This window comes from Hydra viridissima, unplaced genomic scaffold, assembly GCF_058129835.1.
Source record: "Hydra viridissima isolate aposymbiotic clone 2 unplaced genomic scaffold, HvirCarnegie_v1 scaffold_5, whole genome shotgun sequence".
Taxonomy (NCBI): Eukaryota; Metazoa; Cnidaria; class Hydrozoa; order Anthoathecata; family Hydridae; genus Hydra; species Hydra viridissima.
In genome coordinates this window covers 18,769,407-18,788,216 of record NW_028324304.1, presented here as the reverse complement: position 1 = coordinate 18,788,216, position 18,810 = coordinate 18,769,407, and the positions used below count along the sequence as shown (strand labels likewise).

Sequence of the window (18,810 nt, the reverse complement as noted above, 5' to 3'; positions counted from 1 at the left end):
GTTCAATCTCTAAATGAGCTATCTTTATTTGATTGCTCAACTTTAACCAATACTAAAGGTAAGCAATTCACAGTTAAATTAAGGAGCTTTATTGGTGACTCATTAGCATGTAATGCAATTGCTGGTTTTAAGGAAGGCTTTAACAAGAAGGTTCTAAGGTGTTGTTGAGTTTTTAATTCTACTTGTTCAGATATGCTTAATCAAAATAGACATTCTCAGTGTATTGTTCGTGACATAGAAGAACATAAGATAAGAGTCCAAGAACTTGATAATCCACTTCTACCTCCCAAACAATGTCAAAAATGGTCAAAATTGTATGGCGTTCATTCTGCAAGCATTTTATCAGAAATTAGAAATTTCAATGTCACAAAACGAGTGCTTTTTGATCCCATGCATGATTTTTTAGAAGGTGTAATACCTTTACAGATAGAACTTTACTAAGTAACGCTGTTTTTCAAGGTTTATTTACACTAGATAGCCTAAATGACTTTGTAAAGTGCTTTCAGTATCCACAGGACAGTGAAAAACCATCTGTAATAGTCAATTTAGTTATTAAGGGCAAATTTGGAAGTGCTCAGGTGCTATCTCTTTGTCGTGTTTTGCCTATTTTTTTGAGAACAACTGCAATTGATCTTCATTTTTCATGCCTAAATAAACTTCTTCATATACTTTAATTATGTCTTTCTCCTATTACAACTGATGCTTATTTATTTTGCTTAGAGGAAAAAATAGCTGCTTATCATAAACTGTTTATGGAATTATATCCAGAAAAATTTATACCTTAGCTTCATTTTCTCATACATTATCCACATCAATCCAGACAATTTGGTCATCTACGATACCTCATGTGCATGGGATTTAAGAGAAAACACCAAGTAATTAAAAATATCAGACACTTTAATTTTAAAAATATGCTATATACTAACCTAAACGGAATGATTTTAAACACTGTATCATCTTTTTACAGTTCTTCTGGTAAGTTGAGTAATGGAGTTCTCTGTGAATTAGATCAAGTAACTTTTAAGAAAAATGTAATATCTCGTATTCAGGTTAATGGTAATAAATATTGTCTTGGATCATGTTCATGGTTCCATAGTGGTTCACAATTTCTTGTTTATATAATTAAGGAGATACAAGTCAGAGGTGATAGAAAAATTTTTATTCCAACACAGCTCCAGTCTGTTGTATATGATGAGATAAGAGGTTATTTTTAATGGCATTGAAGATATTACTATTCCTTTAACACCTATTTCACCAGAAAATATTTCTTTTCCTTGGCCTCCTTTTTACTTTAAAGAGGCTGGTAACATCTATATTGTACTTCCAGTACTTCCATGTTAGTTAAATAGCTAAATACAGTTTGGAGTCATTCATAAAGTGCATATGCACCTATTTACAGAGTGAGAAACTATAACCAAAAGTTTACTGAAAGAATATTGCCACAAATTATTTTTGACTGAGTCTGTAAATGTTATTTTGTTTCATTATATATATATATATATATATATATATATATATATATATATATATATATATATATATATATATATATATATATATATATATATATATATATATATATGTATAGCTTTTTTTCAATATTGGGAATTTATATTGCCTTAAGGTTGTTTTTTTTTTTTTTTTTTTAAAGTTAATTGAGTTTTAGGAATTTAAATCTTTAGAGTTTTAAATTTTTTTAAAAATTGGGAATTCCGCTATATAGGCAGTGCCATTGTCAGGCTTACATCCTGATATTGATGAAAAACATTTTTTGACTTACCAAGCACTTGATCATTAAATGTTATAGTTTATAACTTGTTCTAAATGTTTTATTTTAAAAATAAATTTGCATTTTTTTATTTGAAGCTTTTTGGTGTCTAATTTAATAACGGCTTTTTTCTAATATTATGTTATTAATATCTACTTGCATATTGATTTAGATTGATAGAATTCCTTTTAATGGCAACGTTAGACAACAACTCATTAATAACTTTCCTCCGCACATTAAACAATTTGTTAGTAGAAGATAAGATTGTGGCCAGATTGTAGTAGAAGATAAGATTGTGGCCAGAGAATTAATGGCTTGTCTATTATCATTCTATTTCTCCCATATCCCAACTCATGCTATCGTTGTAAATAGAATTCTTCTGCACAAAATATTTTATTCAAAGTTAAAGTTGACTTGTCTCAGCTTATATCCTTGTTATGGTCTATGATGGGTAAGTGAAATATTACATTTAGTATTGTATTTGTTAGTCCAATTTGTTCATACTAAAAGTGATAGTATTAATTTTGCATTTAAAGATTTTATTCTTTTTAAGTTCATGTACTTTTTTGTTTAAATAAATAATCATTTATGCATTATTATTATAAATAAGTAAGTTTTAAAAGTTAATGTTTAGCAAACAGCCTCATCAATTTGCTATTTCGTTACTTCTTTTTTTTTATAAATTATAAGATTATATTTAGGTTATGTTAGGATCTCATTTTTAAAAAGTTGCCAAACAATTTTTGACAATGACAGTATACCAAGTGTTGCAGCTTAAAGGTGAAAAGGCTTCCACAGGTTTCTGTTTCAAATAACAATAGGAAACTCAAACCTGTTGTGACTGAATTGGTAACTAATCAAGAGCAGCTATTAAAGGATGTTAAGGTAAGAAAAATATAATTTATGGATTTAAACAATATTTATATTACTTAGATATTCTTGTAAATAGTTTTTCTTTTAATTTATTCAAATTTTTATTTGATTAGTTTTTGTAGCTCTTCTATATGTTTAAAATCGACTAGTACTTTTCATTTTAGAATGAATTAAAAAAAAGAAAACCTTCACACCCAAACTTGTCCATTTTAAATAGACAACTATTTAATAATGAGACATTCAGTATGATACCAAAGAGAATTAGTTTTTCTCCTACATTAATGCTGGAGGAAGCAATTCGTTTTTATGCTGATTTCAAGGATGCTACAGTCAAAGTACAAGCAATGTTGTCTTGGATTTTTCCAGAGTCTGGTAACCACACTGACAATTTGTTAAAGCTCCAGCAGAAACTTATTTCCAAGAAGACATGTGATAAAGTGTTTATGAAAGTGGATGTAAGTTTATCACCTGAATTATTAAATTTATTTGAATTAAACAACAACATGCATGTCTATGTTTCCATGAAATAGCATACTTTTCTTTTCTGTCTCTTTTTTTTTTGTATTAGTTTAATTCTTTCACGGAAATAATTTTAAACTGGAATGTGTGTGAAAAACTGGAATGTCTACTTTAAAAATTTTCCAAATATTTTTTTGCAATATTATTATTTTACTATTATACTATTATATATTTTTTTAGTGTGACTCTATTGAAGAATACATAAGAGTACCGAGTTCTTACGGTCCCCAAGTGATTTTTAATCACAAGGAGTATGGCATAAGGAGTCGACAGGGTCTTGAGATGGACATTCAGCCATTAGTCAGCACCAGTGAGATGGTGGTGACTTTAGTTATTGTGTATTATTTTATTGGACTTATCATATCCAGCTTGTTTTGGGCAGTTGCTTGGTTTTTTTTCAAGAGATATGTGGATTTGAATTTATTTTCATATCAAAAAAGTGCAATGTTGAACTCTTTTCGAAGTAATGTAAAGTTCGTTTGAAATATATATGCATGGTTCTAAACTACATGATACTATATATAGAACAATTTATAATGATTACAAACTAATACTAATAAAAGTATTTGCATAGAACGCAGTTAATGCCCTTTTCCATATCAAACTGTTTTATAAAAAAATTCTAACTGGTTTTGTAACAACTAAAAATTTATATGTATATTAGTCATTTTCTCATTCCGTCAACTCCGTTACTGAAATTTTGTCCTACAGCTATAAAAACGCAATTCTTATAAAAGTAACATAAAAAACGGCACCGTGGGTAGTAATACTTATCGTTAATATAAACTAGCATTTTATCGGATATTTCCAACTAAAATTTTAAATTTTGTGTGCACAATTGTTAATCAAAAATGTCCACTCCGTAGACGTCCTGCATCTAGGACTATATTGTTACACTCAATAATTTTTTTTCTTTTGTATTAAGGGTAATCGGGGACATAATTTGGTGCTTTAGACATGCTAATATATGGTATTTTAATACATGTATTAGTTTACACCTTATCTTGTTGTAGCTATTGTCAAAAACTTACTGTCCCCGCATTTTTTGTCCACTCCGTTATTACATTCTAAATTAGTCATAGGTTTGTAGTCTTTACTTATTTACTAATTAAGATAATGAAAAAAAGTCCAGTTCTATGGAATTTATTAGCATTTAAAGATATATCGTGCTGCAAGCATTATTTATATAATAATGAGAGCCTAATTACCCTATTTTAAAAATGATATTCTTATTCGAAGTCTACTCCATCACGCTTTTTTATTCCGTAAAATTACAAATTTTTATTATTTAATTTTTATATGGCGTGTTTTGGTACTCTTTAAATCTTTTGGACAATATAGCAATAAAAGATTTTAAAGATGTTTTCCAATGAGTAATAATGAGATATTATTGATTATGTATATTTATGTCTACTCCGTTTCTGTCAACTCCGTGATTTCCTCTTAATAACGGAGTTGACAACAACATAACGCAGTTGACATCACGAATATAAAAAAAATCAAAAGCTTTAAACTAAGCTACTTTCCGCATTAAATAAACACGTCAACCATTAGAGACGTGCTGCAGCGATAAAATATGATTACCTTGCAGCGTTAAATATGATTACCATACATACGCTGCGTTCTTTTACTTTCAATTTATTGTAAGAGTAATTTGTAAGTATTTTAATATTAGGATTTCATTTATTGTTTGGTTTTTATTTACATCTGACTCTAATACGTTTGGCTTTTAAAATAAATGTAAATCTTGAAATATATTTTAATAATAATAAATAAATAATAAACTTTTGGTGTGTTAACAATTACAGTTATTATACTATTTTTCCAAAAGAAATACAACTTGGCATATAACATGAAAACTTTAAAGAAATCTCGTGTTGAAATTCAGAAAGCATTTCGGGACAGACAGTTAGAAAAAAATGCAGACATATTTCGTGAAAAAGAACGCAAACGTTGGCATATGCAGCGTGAGCAGAAGAAGGTTAAAGTGATATTAGAATTATCAGAAAGAAAAAAACGAATTGTTCGTCGTTGTTGGCGCGTCCAGAAAGCAAAATTTAGAGCTGCAAAAAGAAAGATTGAAACGTCGTTATCAGAGTCACCGGAACGTGAGTTGAGTAGGAATAACGAACGCAAACAAAGAGGTAGAGCAAAGGTTGCTTACCGAAAAAAAAAAGACTTATAGAAAAATACAAACATAAACGGACGAGTTGGAAACGGCTAATTGTTCAGCCATAAAATACAAAAAACGTTGGTTAAGGCTTAAAAGTTTCCTGCCTGGTTTACAAGCAAATTCACCTACAACCACTGGTAGATCATCTACTTCTTCTGAAGAAAACGGTTTTATTACAAATGAAACATGCAGGATGTCGAATTTATTAGCTGGTGATAAAACCCCAAACTCTTCTTTTTCATCAAAAAGTACAACTCCAAACAGCGAATGCCGTCGTGGTAATGCATAGCTTGATGCTGAAACACAGGATTTGATCAGAGATTCTTACACGTGATGACAATTCTAGAATAACAACTGGAAAGAAAGAGGCTGTAACAAAAAATAAAGATAAAAAACAAAAGCGACTACTACTCGATTCATTAATAAACCTTTATGAAAAATTTAGCGCGGAATATACGAGAAACAACATTTCATATACAATGTTTACTCGTTATCGCCCATTTTTTGTCCGCAAACCGTCGGCTAAAGATAGAGATACATGTCTGTGCAAAAAATACGAGAACATACAATTACTTTGTGATAAACTTGTTGACCTGCGTGTTTTGAAAGAAAAAAATATTGAAGGAGTAGTGAAACAAGTTTTTTGTAGTACTGATAGAAGAGAATGCATGTTCAGAGAATGTAACATTTGTTTTAAGTCTAGTGTTCAATTTCAAGCAAAAGGATTGCTAAATGATGAAAGTATTATAGTTTGGTTCCAGTGGGAAAAAGAAAAACAGGAATATGAAAAGATGGGAGAAAAGAAAACAACGAATGTTTTCAGGAAAAGTGTGAAGCGTGGAACACTTAAAGATCTTAAATTAAAATTCTGTGAATCAATTCGAAACGAGCTATGCAAGCATGTTTTTATAATAAGACACCAGTTCAGAATGTACAAACAATTAAAAGAAACAGTAAATGTGAACGAAGCAGTTATACATATAGATTTTTCTGAGAACAATGTGTGGAAGAATTTTGCTGCAATTCAATCTTCACATTTTGGAGCAAGTAACAAACAAGCTAGATTGCATACAGGAGTAATTTATAAAATGGATGGACATCAGTCATTTACAACAACATCCGACTCATTAAGGCACGATCCTTCTTCTATATGGGCACATCTGGAACCCGTGCTAATTGAACTCAAGATAGATAACCCACAAATTACAGATCTTCATTTTTTTTCTGATGGACCAACCACACAATATAGGAATAAGCAAAACTTCTTCTTATTCCCTACATTGATATATGAATTAAAATTTAATTTAGCCAGTTGGAATTTTTTTGAAAGTGGGGATGGGAAGGGAGCACCAGATGCGATAAGAGGATCTGTGAAACGTCAGGCAGACCAATTGCTTAATATAGGTTGTAACCTTCCAGATGCAGAAAGTTTATATAATTTTCTTAACAATGGAGATTCATTAATAAAGTTTTACTATATTGAGGGATCCAAAATTACTTCTTTTGACTCAAAATGTTCCAAAACATTAAAGGCTATTACAGGCACTATGAAATTGCATCAGCTGCACACAGACAAAAAATTTAATGTTTTGTATCGAAGTTTAAGTTGCTTCTGTAAGAGGGCTACAGTTTGCACATGCTACAATTTAAAGCGATATATGTTTTCCAAAAACACTAGCACGGTAAAAAAGTATTTGTGTATTTTATTATTTTGCTAATTTATTTGTTTCTATAATAATTAAATTTATTTTAAGTACTTCCGTGAATTTCTTTTTAATATTGCAGAATTTTAACAGCGATGAAAGTATTACTTCGGCCAATGCAATCGATGTCAATGATCACCAATTTCAACATTTAAGCAACAATATCATTGATCTGGTTTATTTCAATGAAAATTTGAATATTTTGTTGATTGAAGCAAATGATGTTGTGAGCCACCACGACTTTCTTCACATTAATGAAGTATGGTAATGATCCAGTAACGGAGCGGACAGTATTTGACAAATTATACATTGAACATAACCGTAATTACCCGTTATGTTCAATATATAATTCGTATGAAAATAACGTAACGGTAACTGCCGTTTTGTTATTTTCATACGAATTATACATTGAACATAACGGTAATTCCCCGTTATAAAACACGAAAACTGGCGTTATGTTTTTAAAAAATATAACGGGTGATTTTTTTGCTGTGTAGCTACTTCACTACCAGGAGTATAAAGGTAACAAAATTTAGTATTTAGGTAATCCACTATATTTCTTATTCTGTCATCTTTATTTTCCTTTTCACTATCAGTAAAATGTAGAAAGCTTGAAATATCAAAAAACTTATCGCGTGGGATAGTGCTGGCAAAAGTTTGAGTACTTATTGCATATCTTTTTGACCAATCCATATGCATTTTCGGCTTCTTTATTTGCGACGTCAAGATGCATAATGCAATATAAGCATTTTGTAAGAACTTACAGGAAACCGCCTTTGGTTTTTTTTTGTTACGCAACATTTTCTATCATTTGTCTGGCATATCTATTTGTCTCTTCTACTATAGTGTCCCAAAAATCTTCATCCGAGACTTCTTTCAAAACATCTAAAGGTGTAGGATTACCACCTAGTCTATGGAGACTCAAAGGATTATTTCCAGATATTTCAGAAAAACTTTTTATATCGGCTACATTTTCTTCTTCTTCCCAATTACATTCCCCTGATACTGGTTCACGAGCAGATTCTTTATCACTGCTCGATAGACGTCGTGTACGTCTTCGAAATCTTGATATCATATTAAAATTGTCATCATTTTCTATTTCAATATCGTATTCATCACCTTTGCTTTGTATTTTATTGTAATTGTCAATTTCGGGATCACTAAACAATTCTCAAACAGTTTTCTCAAAGTCACTTTCGCTGTCACTGTTATAAAATATATTCCTTGCATTTGACATACTTGGCCAGTGTATCGCAAATAATGTTCACCGAAATATTGTAATTGCCTCTTCTATTATGACTGATACAAGCTACAATTAAATAAGGAGAATTGCGCCGAACTTAAAATGACGTCTTAGACATGTCATCCGCTCCTTGGGAAAACAAATGAATGACGTCTCTCAGACGTCAAATGTACCAAAGAGGTTTAGAAGTACCTGTTCCCATTTTGCTTAACATCCGGCGGGTGCAATAAAAATATTTACCCCTTGAATTAACGCTCTATTTTTACATATATTTCTAACCAAAAAATTAGAAAGGAAATTTTTACTTGTACACAGACATCCAAAAAATGGCTACTCTAAGATATAATTGAATCCATGAAATAAAAACGTTTGAAATAATTTTACAACACTTATTATTTTATTGAATATGCTGTTTGTTGAAACAGTGTGGAATATGTTCTTGTTTTGCTCTCGCATCTATGATTCTTTTTTAACTGCTTTTTTAATGAGCTCAAAGCAGAATAAAGTAGAAACATTTCAACACAAATAAAAATTTTATCATAATATCGCTAAATAGTGGAACTGCGCTCCAATTCTATTTATTTTGAATCTGGGTTTTAAATAAATGTTGACGAAATTGCTTTACAATTAGTATTTTAAAGCAAAAGTTTAAAAAAAAACGGTGAAATAGAACTTGATAAAAGTAAAAGAAGAAATTATTTTTTAGAAGAGACGTAAAATCGTAAAGTCATAGCTGAAAGACGACAGAACGTAATAAATATGTTTTCAAACAAGCTTTATTGATGATTGAACAACATAAAGTAAATAATATGTAACACTATAAAATACCAAAAGCAATTATAAATTAATTTTTTTTACTAAATATTAAACAAAAGGAACTTTTAAAGCTGAGTATTTTAGTGAACGACCAAACAAAAGTTCACCCTATACTGATTGTAAAATTATAAGCTAGAGGAACATGGGGCAAGATGACGAACGTTTTGAAAAGCACTTATATCTTATTTAATAACTGTTCCAATAAGTAAAACTTTATCAAAAAGTGGGAAAAAAATTATTATGCGTCACATATGTATAAAAAAAACCCATATAAAAATTAAAAATAGCCTGGAAAAAACTCATTAACCAAAGTTACCTTAAATTATCATCTTGCCCCGGCAAGATGGCGACTTTAAAAAAAGTAAATTCCATTATACCATTACCTTCTCAAATAACCCGATATCATAAGTTCAAGTTAATAAGATACGTAATACAAATGGTTATGTAATTTTTTAAACAATTAACTATATATTTATATAGGGCTATGCAAAAAAAAGTCTTCTAATAAGTTCATAGAAAATTCCAACACAACAAAATAAAGCAAATGTCAAGCAAAGTATTTTAATGCATAATAAAGTAATGTAATTATGACTAAGCTACACAAATGTTATTACAGTCATCTTGCCCCTAGGCTACTTAATTATGCAATCTGCATCTTAATTATGTAGAGTCCTGAGTCATCTCAAAATGACTCAGAACTCTACATAAATAAGTTATCATAGCTTAATATTACTTGTATGGCTTCCAAATTGAACAAACTGAATGAGAAATTCTTGCTTACCTTTGGGTGGTGGTGTAATGATGAAATAAATTAAATACAAGTGGATAAATTTTTTTTTCCTTAATATAGGAAATATCTTTTTAATAATTATCTTTGATTGCGAAAATAATATTTATAAAGAAAGCATAAATAAATCTAGTACATGTAATCTACTTTCCTATCAGCTAGTCAGATTTCATATTTAGTTCAGTTTTGAAGATAGCAGTATGTTTTCATCTTGCCCCATTTGTCATCTTACGCCATGTTCTTACTTAAAAGTTAATCCATTTGCTTCTGCCAGAAGTACAATTCTCGAATCGGAACTTGATACTTCAGAAAATATTGTACAGGTACGTTTACAAAAGATGATGCAGATTGCATTATTAAGGTGACGTTAAAATGATGCATATTGTATAAGTATCGTGCAAATAAAAAAACGTATCGGTTAAGGTTTAACTAAAGAACTAAAGAGTCAACAGGACTCTTTAGATAGAAAGACATCCGATTAATCTTCGTCCTCGATAAGATACTCAAACACTCTTTAAAAATACATCCCTGGGGGAATGCATGTAAACACAAGTTAATGAAGAGTAAAAGCCCCATTTTTATTTAATTTATAAAAACATTTGGAAAGTAAAACTTAGTCAAACGAAAATTTTAAATAGAAAGTCCTGAGACCGAGTCTTCATATACCGTATTTTAATGAGCTACCGAAATTCGTTTTAAACATGGACGTATAAGAGATGGACATGCAACTCATTGTTTAAGATCAAAGAGGCCGCAGAAATCAGCGAGTCATGCGAGTTTCCGACAAACTCTAAATATTTACCCGTCAACAAAAAAATCTACTCAAATGGCTGCCCACAGTTTTAAAACATAAACTCTGATCACGTGGTATTAGTTTAAACTTTTATAACATTTGTTTAATAAAACTGTTCAGGATCATGGGCCTAAAAGAGATAGACGTGCAACCTATTGTTTTTTTTGCAAGCTATGCTTGTTGCGCATTGTTACAAATCTTTTGTTTTAAACAATAGAAATTAAGTTACATTAAAGTCTGTCGGATTCGTCGAAAAGTCTTGGTCTCATCTAACCAGTCACATCAACTTCCTTTTAGTTATTCAAGGAATAACAGCAATAGAATCAGGTTTTAAGCTTAATTTTATATAGCTAGATATATATAGCTTAATATTTTAAGAAACAACGCTGATGATAATATAGAAATTGAAATCATTTACTTAACTGCTTTAGTACATGAATAACTAGAGATGTAATAAATAATGAAAATAATCAACTACTTTTGTAGCTACCTAGAGCATATTTGTTTCATGTCCAGGGAACCACTCCATCTACTATACTGCTCTAGACATCTAGTTTATGAATATTACAGAATTTTCTATTTTTATGTTTAACAACAGAAATATAAACAGTTAAGGATAAATAACTTATACATAAACTGAAAGAAAGAACAGCCATAAGTTTGAATAACTGTTTAAAAGGTTTTGCATTTTCAAATGAATTGTAAAAAATTATTTTTAGAAAATACACCTACTAAAAAAATAATGCATAGTGGAATTTATATTATGGAGCTTATAGAGTAGTCGAGGCAAAAAATGGCGACATATTGGAGAAAAATACAGAAAATTAAGCCTGTTGAATGAACCTAGGAGTTGAATGAAACCAGATCTTGGCAAAAAATTTTAAATAACCTTTTTTATATTTCTCTTTACTTTTTTTAGTTATTTTAAAATTATCCTTTTAGGTCTATTTTATCATTGACGGGCTTTGTATACACGAAAAAAGTTTAAAAAATTTACAAATGTTTGTCTTGAAATGTTCATCTTGAAAAAATAATAAAATCTGTTCATGACGACAATTAATTTCCTTTACCTTGGTGTAATTTGTTTAGTGATTAGTCAACGCGTGAAGTAGTTACTTCATCCTGAACATGGACCTATAAGAGATGGACGTGCAACCTATTGTTTTACATCAAAGAGGCCGCAGAAATCAGCGAGTCATGCGAGTTTCCGACAAACTCTAAATTTTCACCCGTCAACAAAAAAATCTATTAAAATGGCTACCCACAGTTTTAAAACTCAAACTCTGATCACGTGGTATTAGTTTAAACTTTTATAGTATTTGTTTAATAAGACTGTTCAGGATAAAGGAACTAATTCACGCGTTGACAAATTACTAAACTTCATTCAGCAGCCTTAAATTTGCGCATTTTTTTCCGATGTCGCCATTTTTTGTCTTGACTACTCTATGAGCTCCACAGTATATATTCCACTAGTGTAAAAACGTCAATTGCTGGCCATTAACCATTTACTGGCCACTTCTAAAACTTTCCTCACATAGATCTATGGCACAAATTGTCCAAAATTATTATTTAAACTCAATAACTCCATTAAAACTTTTTAAATATCGCAATTTCAGGAAAATTCTAGAAGGTTTTAGTCGTTAGAACTGAATATCAAAAACATCACAATATATCTAAGAATTTTACGATTTGTTTTCGAAAATTCATACTTTATTGTCATTTTTTGTGCGTTGCAAGTATTTGTGGCAGTCCATTCAGGAAGAGAAAAAAAAGATAAATATTTTGAAAAAAAGATAACAAATTTTGAAAAAAAATTATTTAGTTTATGCCTCACATATAATGCTTTAACTGAACTAGATTAAACCTTTCCTAATATACCATTTACTGGCCGGTTATTTAATCCATTTAATTGTCATGGCCAATAAATGGTATCAAGTATAAAAGTATTTAGTTTAAAATTTTTATATAGGATTTTCTTACACTTAGTTATTTTTCATGTGTGAGAAAAGGTAAGTTAGATATTAAACCGATAGTTAATTTTTAAAGAGCTTTCACATTTTAAATTAATTTCTAACTTTCTGACTTTTCAAGAAGATAGAACTCAGAAAATTAAAGTTAGTTTTAATTATAGTTAATTATGTACTGATAACTTTGGTTTTACAAAAATATTTTTTAGTGAAAGTATATTTGATTTTTCTAAAAGTACCCAATGAATATATATGCTTTTTTATTTTTATTTTTTAGTAGATATTAATATTAAATATGAAAAAAAAAAAGTGAAAATCTTTTGGAAAACAAATCAAATGTTACCATGAAACCAAATTTTTCAACAAGGATAATAAAAAAAATGATATCTTTAGCAATAGCTTTTTTTAGTTTTTTGTTAAGGTTGTTAATTGACTTTAATGATTGTATAACTAATTTAATTGAAAAAGTTATCTCGATTTATATTTTATATATATTTTGTATATATTTTTGTGTTTTTATAATAACAAAATTTTTTACTTAAAACGGCAGAGCTTTTAATTCTCTAAAAATTTATATATAATATGTAACATATTTCTGAGTATTTTTCTGTAACGGGCGTTTCTTGCAAAAGTGCGGCCAGTAATTGGCGTAATTACCCTATGGATTATTTTTTCATAGGTCTATTTTCTAATGGGCTTTTTTATAATTCATTTGACAAATTAAAACCTTTTAAACAGTTATTGAAATTTATAATTATCTTGCAAAATAACGGCAGATATTTCATGTTTTCGTTTTTCATATTCAATATATTATTTCATTTCTCATAAAAGGCACAAAATAACCCATTTCTTTTTGTCAAACAAAAATTAGTTTACATATAGCTGGTAAATCATATTATATCAATATTAAATAGTTATTTTTGCAGTTTGCCATGAATTTGCTTTGCTGAATTCTTTAAGACTGTGACAAAATATTTTTTTCTTTACTGTATTTACATTCATTTTATGTATAAGTTACTTATACTTAACTGTTTATATTTCTGTTGTTAAACATAAATATAGAAAATTCAATAATATTCATAAACTAGCAGTCTACTGCAATATAGAAAATAGAGTAGTTCCCTGGACATGAAACCATTGTGCTCTAAGTAGCTACAAAATTAGTTGATATTTTGTATTATTTATTATATTCCTAGTTATACATGTACTAAAGTAGTTAAGTAAACGATCTCAATTTCTATATCATTATGAGCGTTATTTCTTAAATATTAAGAATGTATAGCTATATAAAACTAAGTTTAAAACTTGGTTCTATTGCTGCTATCTTTAATAACTAAAAGGAAGTTGTTGTAACTGGTTAGATGAGACTAAAAAGTTTCGAAGCATCCGACAGACTTTAATATAATTTAATTTCTATTGTTTAAAACAAAATTTTGTAACAATTGGAAACGAACATGGCTCGCAAAAAAAAAAGCAATATGGTTGCACGTCCATTTTTCATACGTCCATGGTTTTAAAGTACAGATTTTAGCCGCTTTTTGAATAATACTCATAGTAGTAAAAATGATTTTAAATCCAGTTGTTACAGAGGTCATCCGAATTCTTTTACATAACAATAAAGTCAAATTTTGGTAGCACTGGAGGAACGTCGTTATATACATATTTTTAGGCGCTACTCGACTTTCTCCTCCCCCTCCTCCCCCTATTTTTATCCTGATTAATTGACCAATAGAAATACTGATCTCAAAATCAATTTAAAGTGCTCTAATAAGAAATTGAAAGTACAAGAGTATGAAATAAATTGCTAATAAAGAGTAAACTAACCTTACGGTTTATTTTGTTTTAAAAAAGCAAAATATTACCGGGCTGGTTTCTACTCTTGAAAAATGTTTTTGTTTTATAAAAGAAGCGAAAACTCTTACGAGTGTAATCAAACAGTCAAATAAGCTACAAAACATGCAAGGGTGTACAACTCCACGCATTTTAGTGTAATTCGGTCAACAGGATTTTATCGGATGCTTTGTACAGGCAGATTTGTAAATAGTGATACTTTTACAAAGGCATGGCATCACGTTTTGTCTACTTTAAAACCAAACGCTTTTTTTTGAAAGCGCTGATGGAGGTGGATGAAATATAATAAATAATGCAAGCATTGTAGTATGTAAATAAATTTCTATACTAATGAGTTTTTATCATTTGTTTTGAATAGTAAAACTAGAATTATATTTAACATAGGTAAACTTAAGTAATAATTATGTTGGATTTTTTTAATTTCAAAAATTACAGTGCATAATTGACTTATAAGCTCTTTTGAAGTATGCATTACTATTTCTGATATACACGTTTCAACTCTTAGCTACCTTCTACCGTATGCTAGTAGTTTTATCACATAATTGTATCGTAGACAGCTATTTGGTTTTAACTTTTCAGTGATGTGATTTTTTTTTTATTCAAACATAAGATTAACTTTTAGTTAAGGCCTGTGTTTTATAAGTTTAAAATTCTTCTAGCATTGATGTTTTAATCTTGTTCATGTTTTGATTTTGTAATATAATATTAAAAAAAAAAAAAAAAAAGGTTAATGAAAGTGAATTAATCGGGTTAAAGAAAAATGCGTCACAATTCTCAATACTGATTAACTCTTCATATGTAAAATCTGATTCTGAAATACAATTTGTGCTTGACTTTGTTTGCTCAGTAGATAAAAGAACCAAACCATTTTGGTATGCAGATTTGAACTTTTTTGCTATTGGTCTATTATTCCAAAAGACCTTATTTTGTATTGTTGAAAAAAATTTTCAATGCAGTCTTGATTAAAACGGGATGTGCAAACAAAATGGAAACCTTCTGCAAGCAGCTCTTTGGATATATAATGTTGTTTATTGTTGTTATTAGTTTCCACTGGCTGAAAATACCAGTCTGGCTCCTAGCTTTTTCGAAATGACATGTTGAAATCGAATTTTTAATTTCTTTCAATTTTTTCATTGTCCCTCCTTCAGTTAATAAACATTTCACTGGTTTGTCTGCCATTTACTTTCAAGAATTCATCATATTAAAAAGAGCATCAATTTTTTTAAAGAACTAACACAATGTCAAAGCATCTGATGGTTAAAGCTTTGCAATTATAAAAAAAATCAAAACTGCCGAAAATTTATGGCTGAAAACTTGTTGCCAATTTTACTCGCATAGATAATAATGGTCCATGGTTCCAGGTCAACTTTGGTGCACGTCAAACTAGGTTTTGCTTGTCTATAATATGCTGAAACTGCAAGTATTTTCATACAGTTACTCCATTATAGTTATATAATGCGGAATCAAATTATTTCATAGATTTTTTTATCAAGTGTGGAGGATCAAAAATTATGTACACTTTTGCTAAAGTTGTACGATAAAATATTTATGGACTTGTTTTACTGAATCCTAGTAACTTTAAAACTGAAATGTTTGTTTTAAACTGGTCACACACTAAAATTTGTGCAATTAATCCGGCTGAATGCAGTTTATTAACAGCTTACAATTTTATTTTTCTGAGTGAACACAACTGCTGCAATAAAAATGTACAACAGACTGCTTCCACTTTGTGACAATACTGCGAACCATTAAAATTAAAGCTTTACTTAATTGTTTTCCAATTTCTTGAATACCAATAATGTGATCAAGATCCCTTTCATAGTCTACATGTTGTTTGATTAACATCTCATCAAATACAAGACAAGAATTGCAATCATGGACATTCATATAATCAACTCACATTTTGAATAATGCAAAATGCTTTGCGCAAAATCCAGATTGTAATTTTCCAAATGCTTTTGAAAAATTTTTAAAAGAAGCGAAATGCCTGTGGATTATGCTACATAATCCGTAGTGAAAGCAGTTTATCATGAATTTCCCATCTTCTTTCTTGTTTTATTTGCTTGTTCACTCTTAGTTGACTCACGAAAAATTTCAGTTGACTCACGAAAAATTTCAGTTGATCACGGTTTCAGTGTAACGCTTTTTGAAACTTCCTCAATTTATTTGCAGTTTTTTCCTTATCATCAGATATTTCTGAATGTGCAGCATGAAAAAATATCTGCACTATGAAAAATGTCTGTACTACGAAAAATGTCTGCACTATGAAAACGAGGTCTGCACGAAAAATGGTTAACTCTTTAGACTGCTCACTTGTGATTGTTTTACTTTTTTTTCTAGGCTGAAACTACAAATCGTTTTAGAGGTGCTTTTCTTTTTCAAAGGTTCAGTTTAGTTGTAAGGTAATGGTAAGTTTAGTACGCTTCTACAATAACGATAAAAGTGCTTTTTTATTTTTTATTTCTTTCAAGAATGGTCTGTATCAGACTTAAAAAAATGTCTTAAAACTTCAATTTTTCTGATATGACTTTAGATAAAGTTAGCTTCTTACATTCCGCTCAAGTAAGACTTCATATCTGAAGTGTGACTTGAAATTTCAAGTTAGCTTATTTTATTCGGAAAATATTGTTGTTTTCTCAAGTCGTTGGTGAACTTTGACTTGAAAAGTAGTTAGTTTTTGCCGATTTTCATGCATGATTTAGTTGAAGTTCGCTTTATGCATTTGCTGAAGTCACACATGGTTTGAAGAACGACTTTAAGTTTGAAGTTCCCTTCTTACATTCCGCCCTTTTATATCTTAATTCAAAAGTTTTTGAATGATGGATTGGTTAAATTTCTAAATAAAGCGTGATATTAATTGGTTTATGAAAAATCTTTAAAAAAATCTCGGGTTTTAGTTATTATAAGAATTAGCTACGCTCCAGCGCATTTATACATTATGTTAATGCGTGACATCTTTATTTGATAATATAATTAGTCGATTGAAATTTTTTTCGCTGACACAATAACCTACTTAAGTGGTATTTTAGAAAAGTCGCAAAAATTACTGGATGGTAAGATTTATATCTTGTTAATATTTCTCAAATGTTTTTTGTTTTTTTTTTCAGAAAGACGCTAAGTTGCATATACAATAATATATAAATAAAATTAAACATTTGAAAACTTTTTTTTGTCGGTGATCTTCTGATAAAAATGCGACTATAAAATCGAACGCAAGTTTAAATCCACGCTTTAAATAAAAGTTTTATCGCTTTTAAAAAAAAAATTTGTTTAGAATATTTACAGATACAGCTTTACTCCTAGGTGTAAAGTTGAATTAAAATGAACTTGGTCAATATATTATTAAACAACTCTTTTTTTATTTAAGAGATATTACTACCTTAAAAATCTAAGTTTAACTTTGAATCCGAAATTCCAACAAATTAGAAACACAACTCGCTTATTTTTTTAAATTTCGAAAACAATTTTTTAAATTAAGCCAATAAAAAACAAAGTGAATCGAAACCTTAAACGAAACTTCAAACGAAGCGTCAAACGAAACATCAAACGAAACATCAGACGAAGCGTCAAACGAAACATCAAACGAAACAACAAACGAAACATTTCACAATTGGAAACTTGTTCTTGTTTTGATATCCTTAATTGCGAATGAATATCAGTAAACGCCAAAGGTTAAGCAAATTTTTTACAACAATAAACAAACAATGATTGACTCAGAAATATTTAAGAGTAAACGATAAACAAATGAAATGAAAAAGAGCAAATAAAATACATTTAGTTAAAAATATATATATATAATATCCCAGTGTTTCAAAATTAATGTTGGAAGGCTTAAAATTAACTCTTCAAAATTCTTTTTGCAAAATTCATTTCGCTCAAGTTCAGAATCAATATTAAAACGAAATTGATCAAAATCATCTTCAAAATCTAAATTATATATCGATGATGAAAGTTTACAAAAATCTCCTGATTATGGAGTGAACAGTGAGGAGGAGGGGGGGTAGCAGCACGCTTGGTACGCATGACCTAATTCAAAATGCAGTTATAGGAGCGTAAATGAAGAGACATGTTATGTTTCTAAACAAATTAGTAGAGACCGCCGATTCGTTACTGTTTATCGGTTTGCGGATTGTGCACCGAATTATCTATGCTAAACGGTTCAAATTACTTACGGATTGATTTGATCCGAAAATAATTTATCGGAAAATAGTTCGTTAAAATTTTTTCGGATTATTTTTTCGGATTGCAATCCGATTCGATACTTTCGGATCGGATTGTAATTCGAAAAATTTTTTTCGAATTGGAATCCGAACCGAT

General features: G+C 29.5%; 1 protein-coding gene and 3 pseudogenes across 2 annotated transcripts in view; all 4 read left to right on the top strand.

Annotated features, from left to right (window-relative positions):
- LOC149889154 (uncharacterized) overlaps nucleotides 1-1,455 on the top strand; it is a 2,208-nt pseudogene extending 753 nt beyond the window's left edge.
- Nucleotides 1-3,816, top strand: part of LOC145182989 (uncharacterized) — a 5,849-nt pseudogene extending 2,033 nt beyond the window's left edge. The window contains exons 3-6 of the transcript XR_016452316.1: nucleotides 1,941-2,219; nucleotides 2,480-2,653; nucleotides 2,806-3,096; nucleotides 3,341-3,816. The product of XR_016452316.1 is annotated as an uncharacterized LOC145182989 (transcript). The remainder of the gene's footprint in view (nucleotides 1-1,940; nucleotides 2,220-2,479; nucleotides 2,654-2,805; nucleotides 3,097-3,340) is intronic.
- Nucleotides 3,817-4,789: 973 nt separating this feature from the next.
- On the top strand, nucleotides 4,790-8,938 carry LOC149889152 (uncharacterized). The gene is made up of 3 exons (XM_090088608.1): nucleotides 4,790-4,816; nucleotides 4,992-7,015; nucleotides 7,130-8,938. Exons 2-3 carry the CDS (start codon nucleotides 5,813-5,815, stop codon nucleotides 7,133-7,135), a joined length of 1,209 nt encoding a protein of 402 aa, XP_089944734.1. The 5' UTR covers nucleotides 4,790-4,816; nucleotides 4,992-5,812; the 3' UTR covers nucleotides 7,136-8,938.
- LOC149889153 (uncharacterized) lies at nucleotides 5,013-5,756 on the top strand (annotated as a pseudogene).
- Nucleotides 8,939-18,810: the final 9,872 nt, after the last annotated feature.

Bases quoted from the DNA above. Each gene is read 5' to 3' on its own strand.
- LOC149889152 (XM_090088608.1), top strand. From the start codon at position 5,813: ATGTTTACTCGTTATCGCCCATTTTTTGTCCGCAAACCGTCGGCTAAA.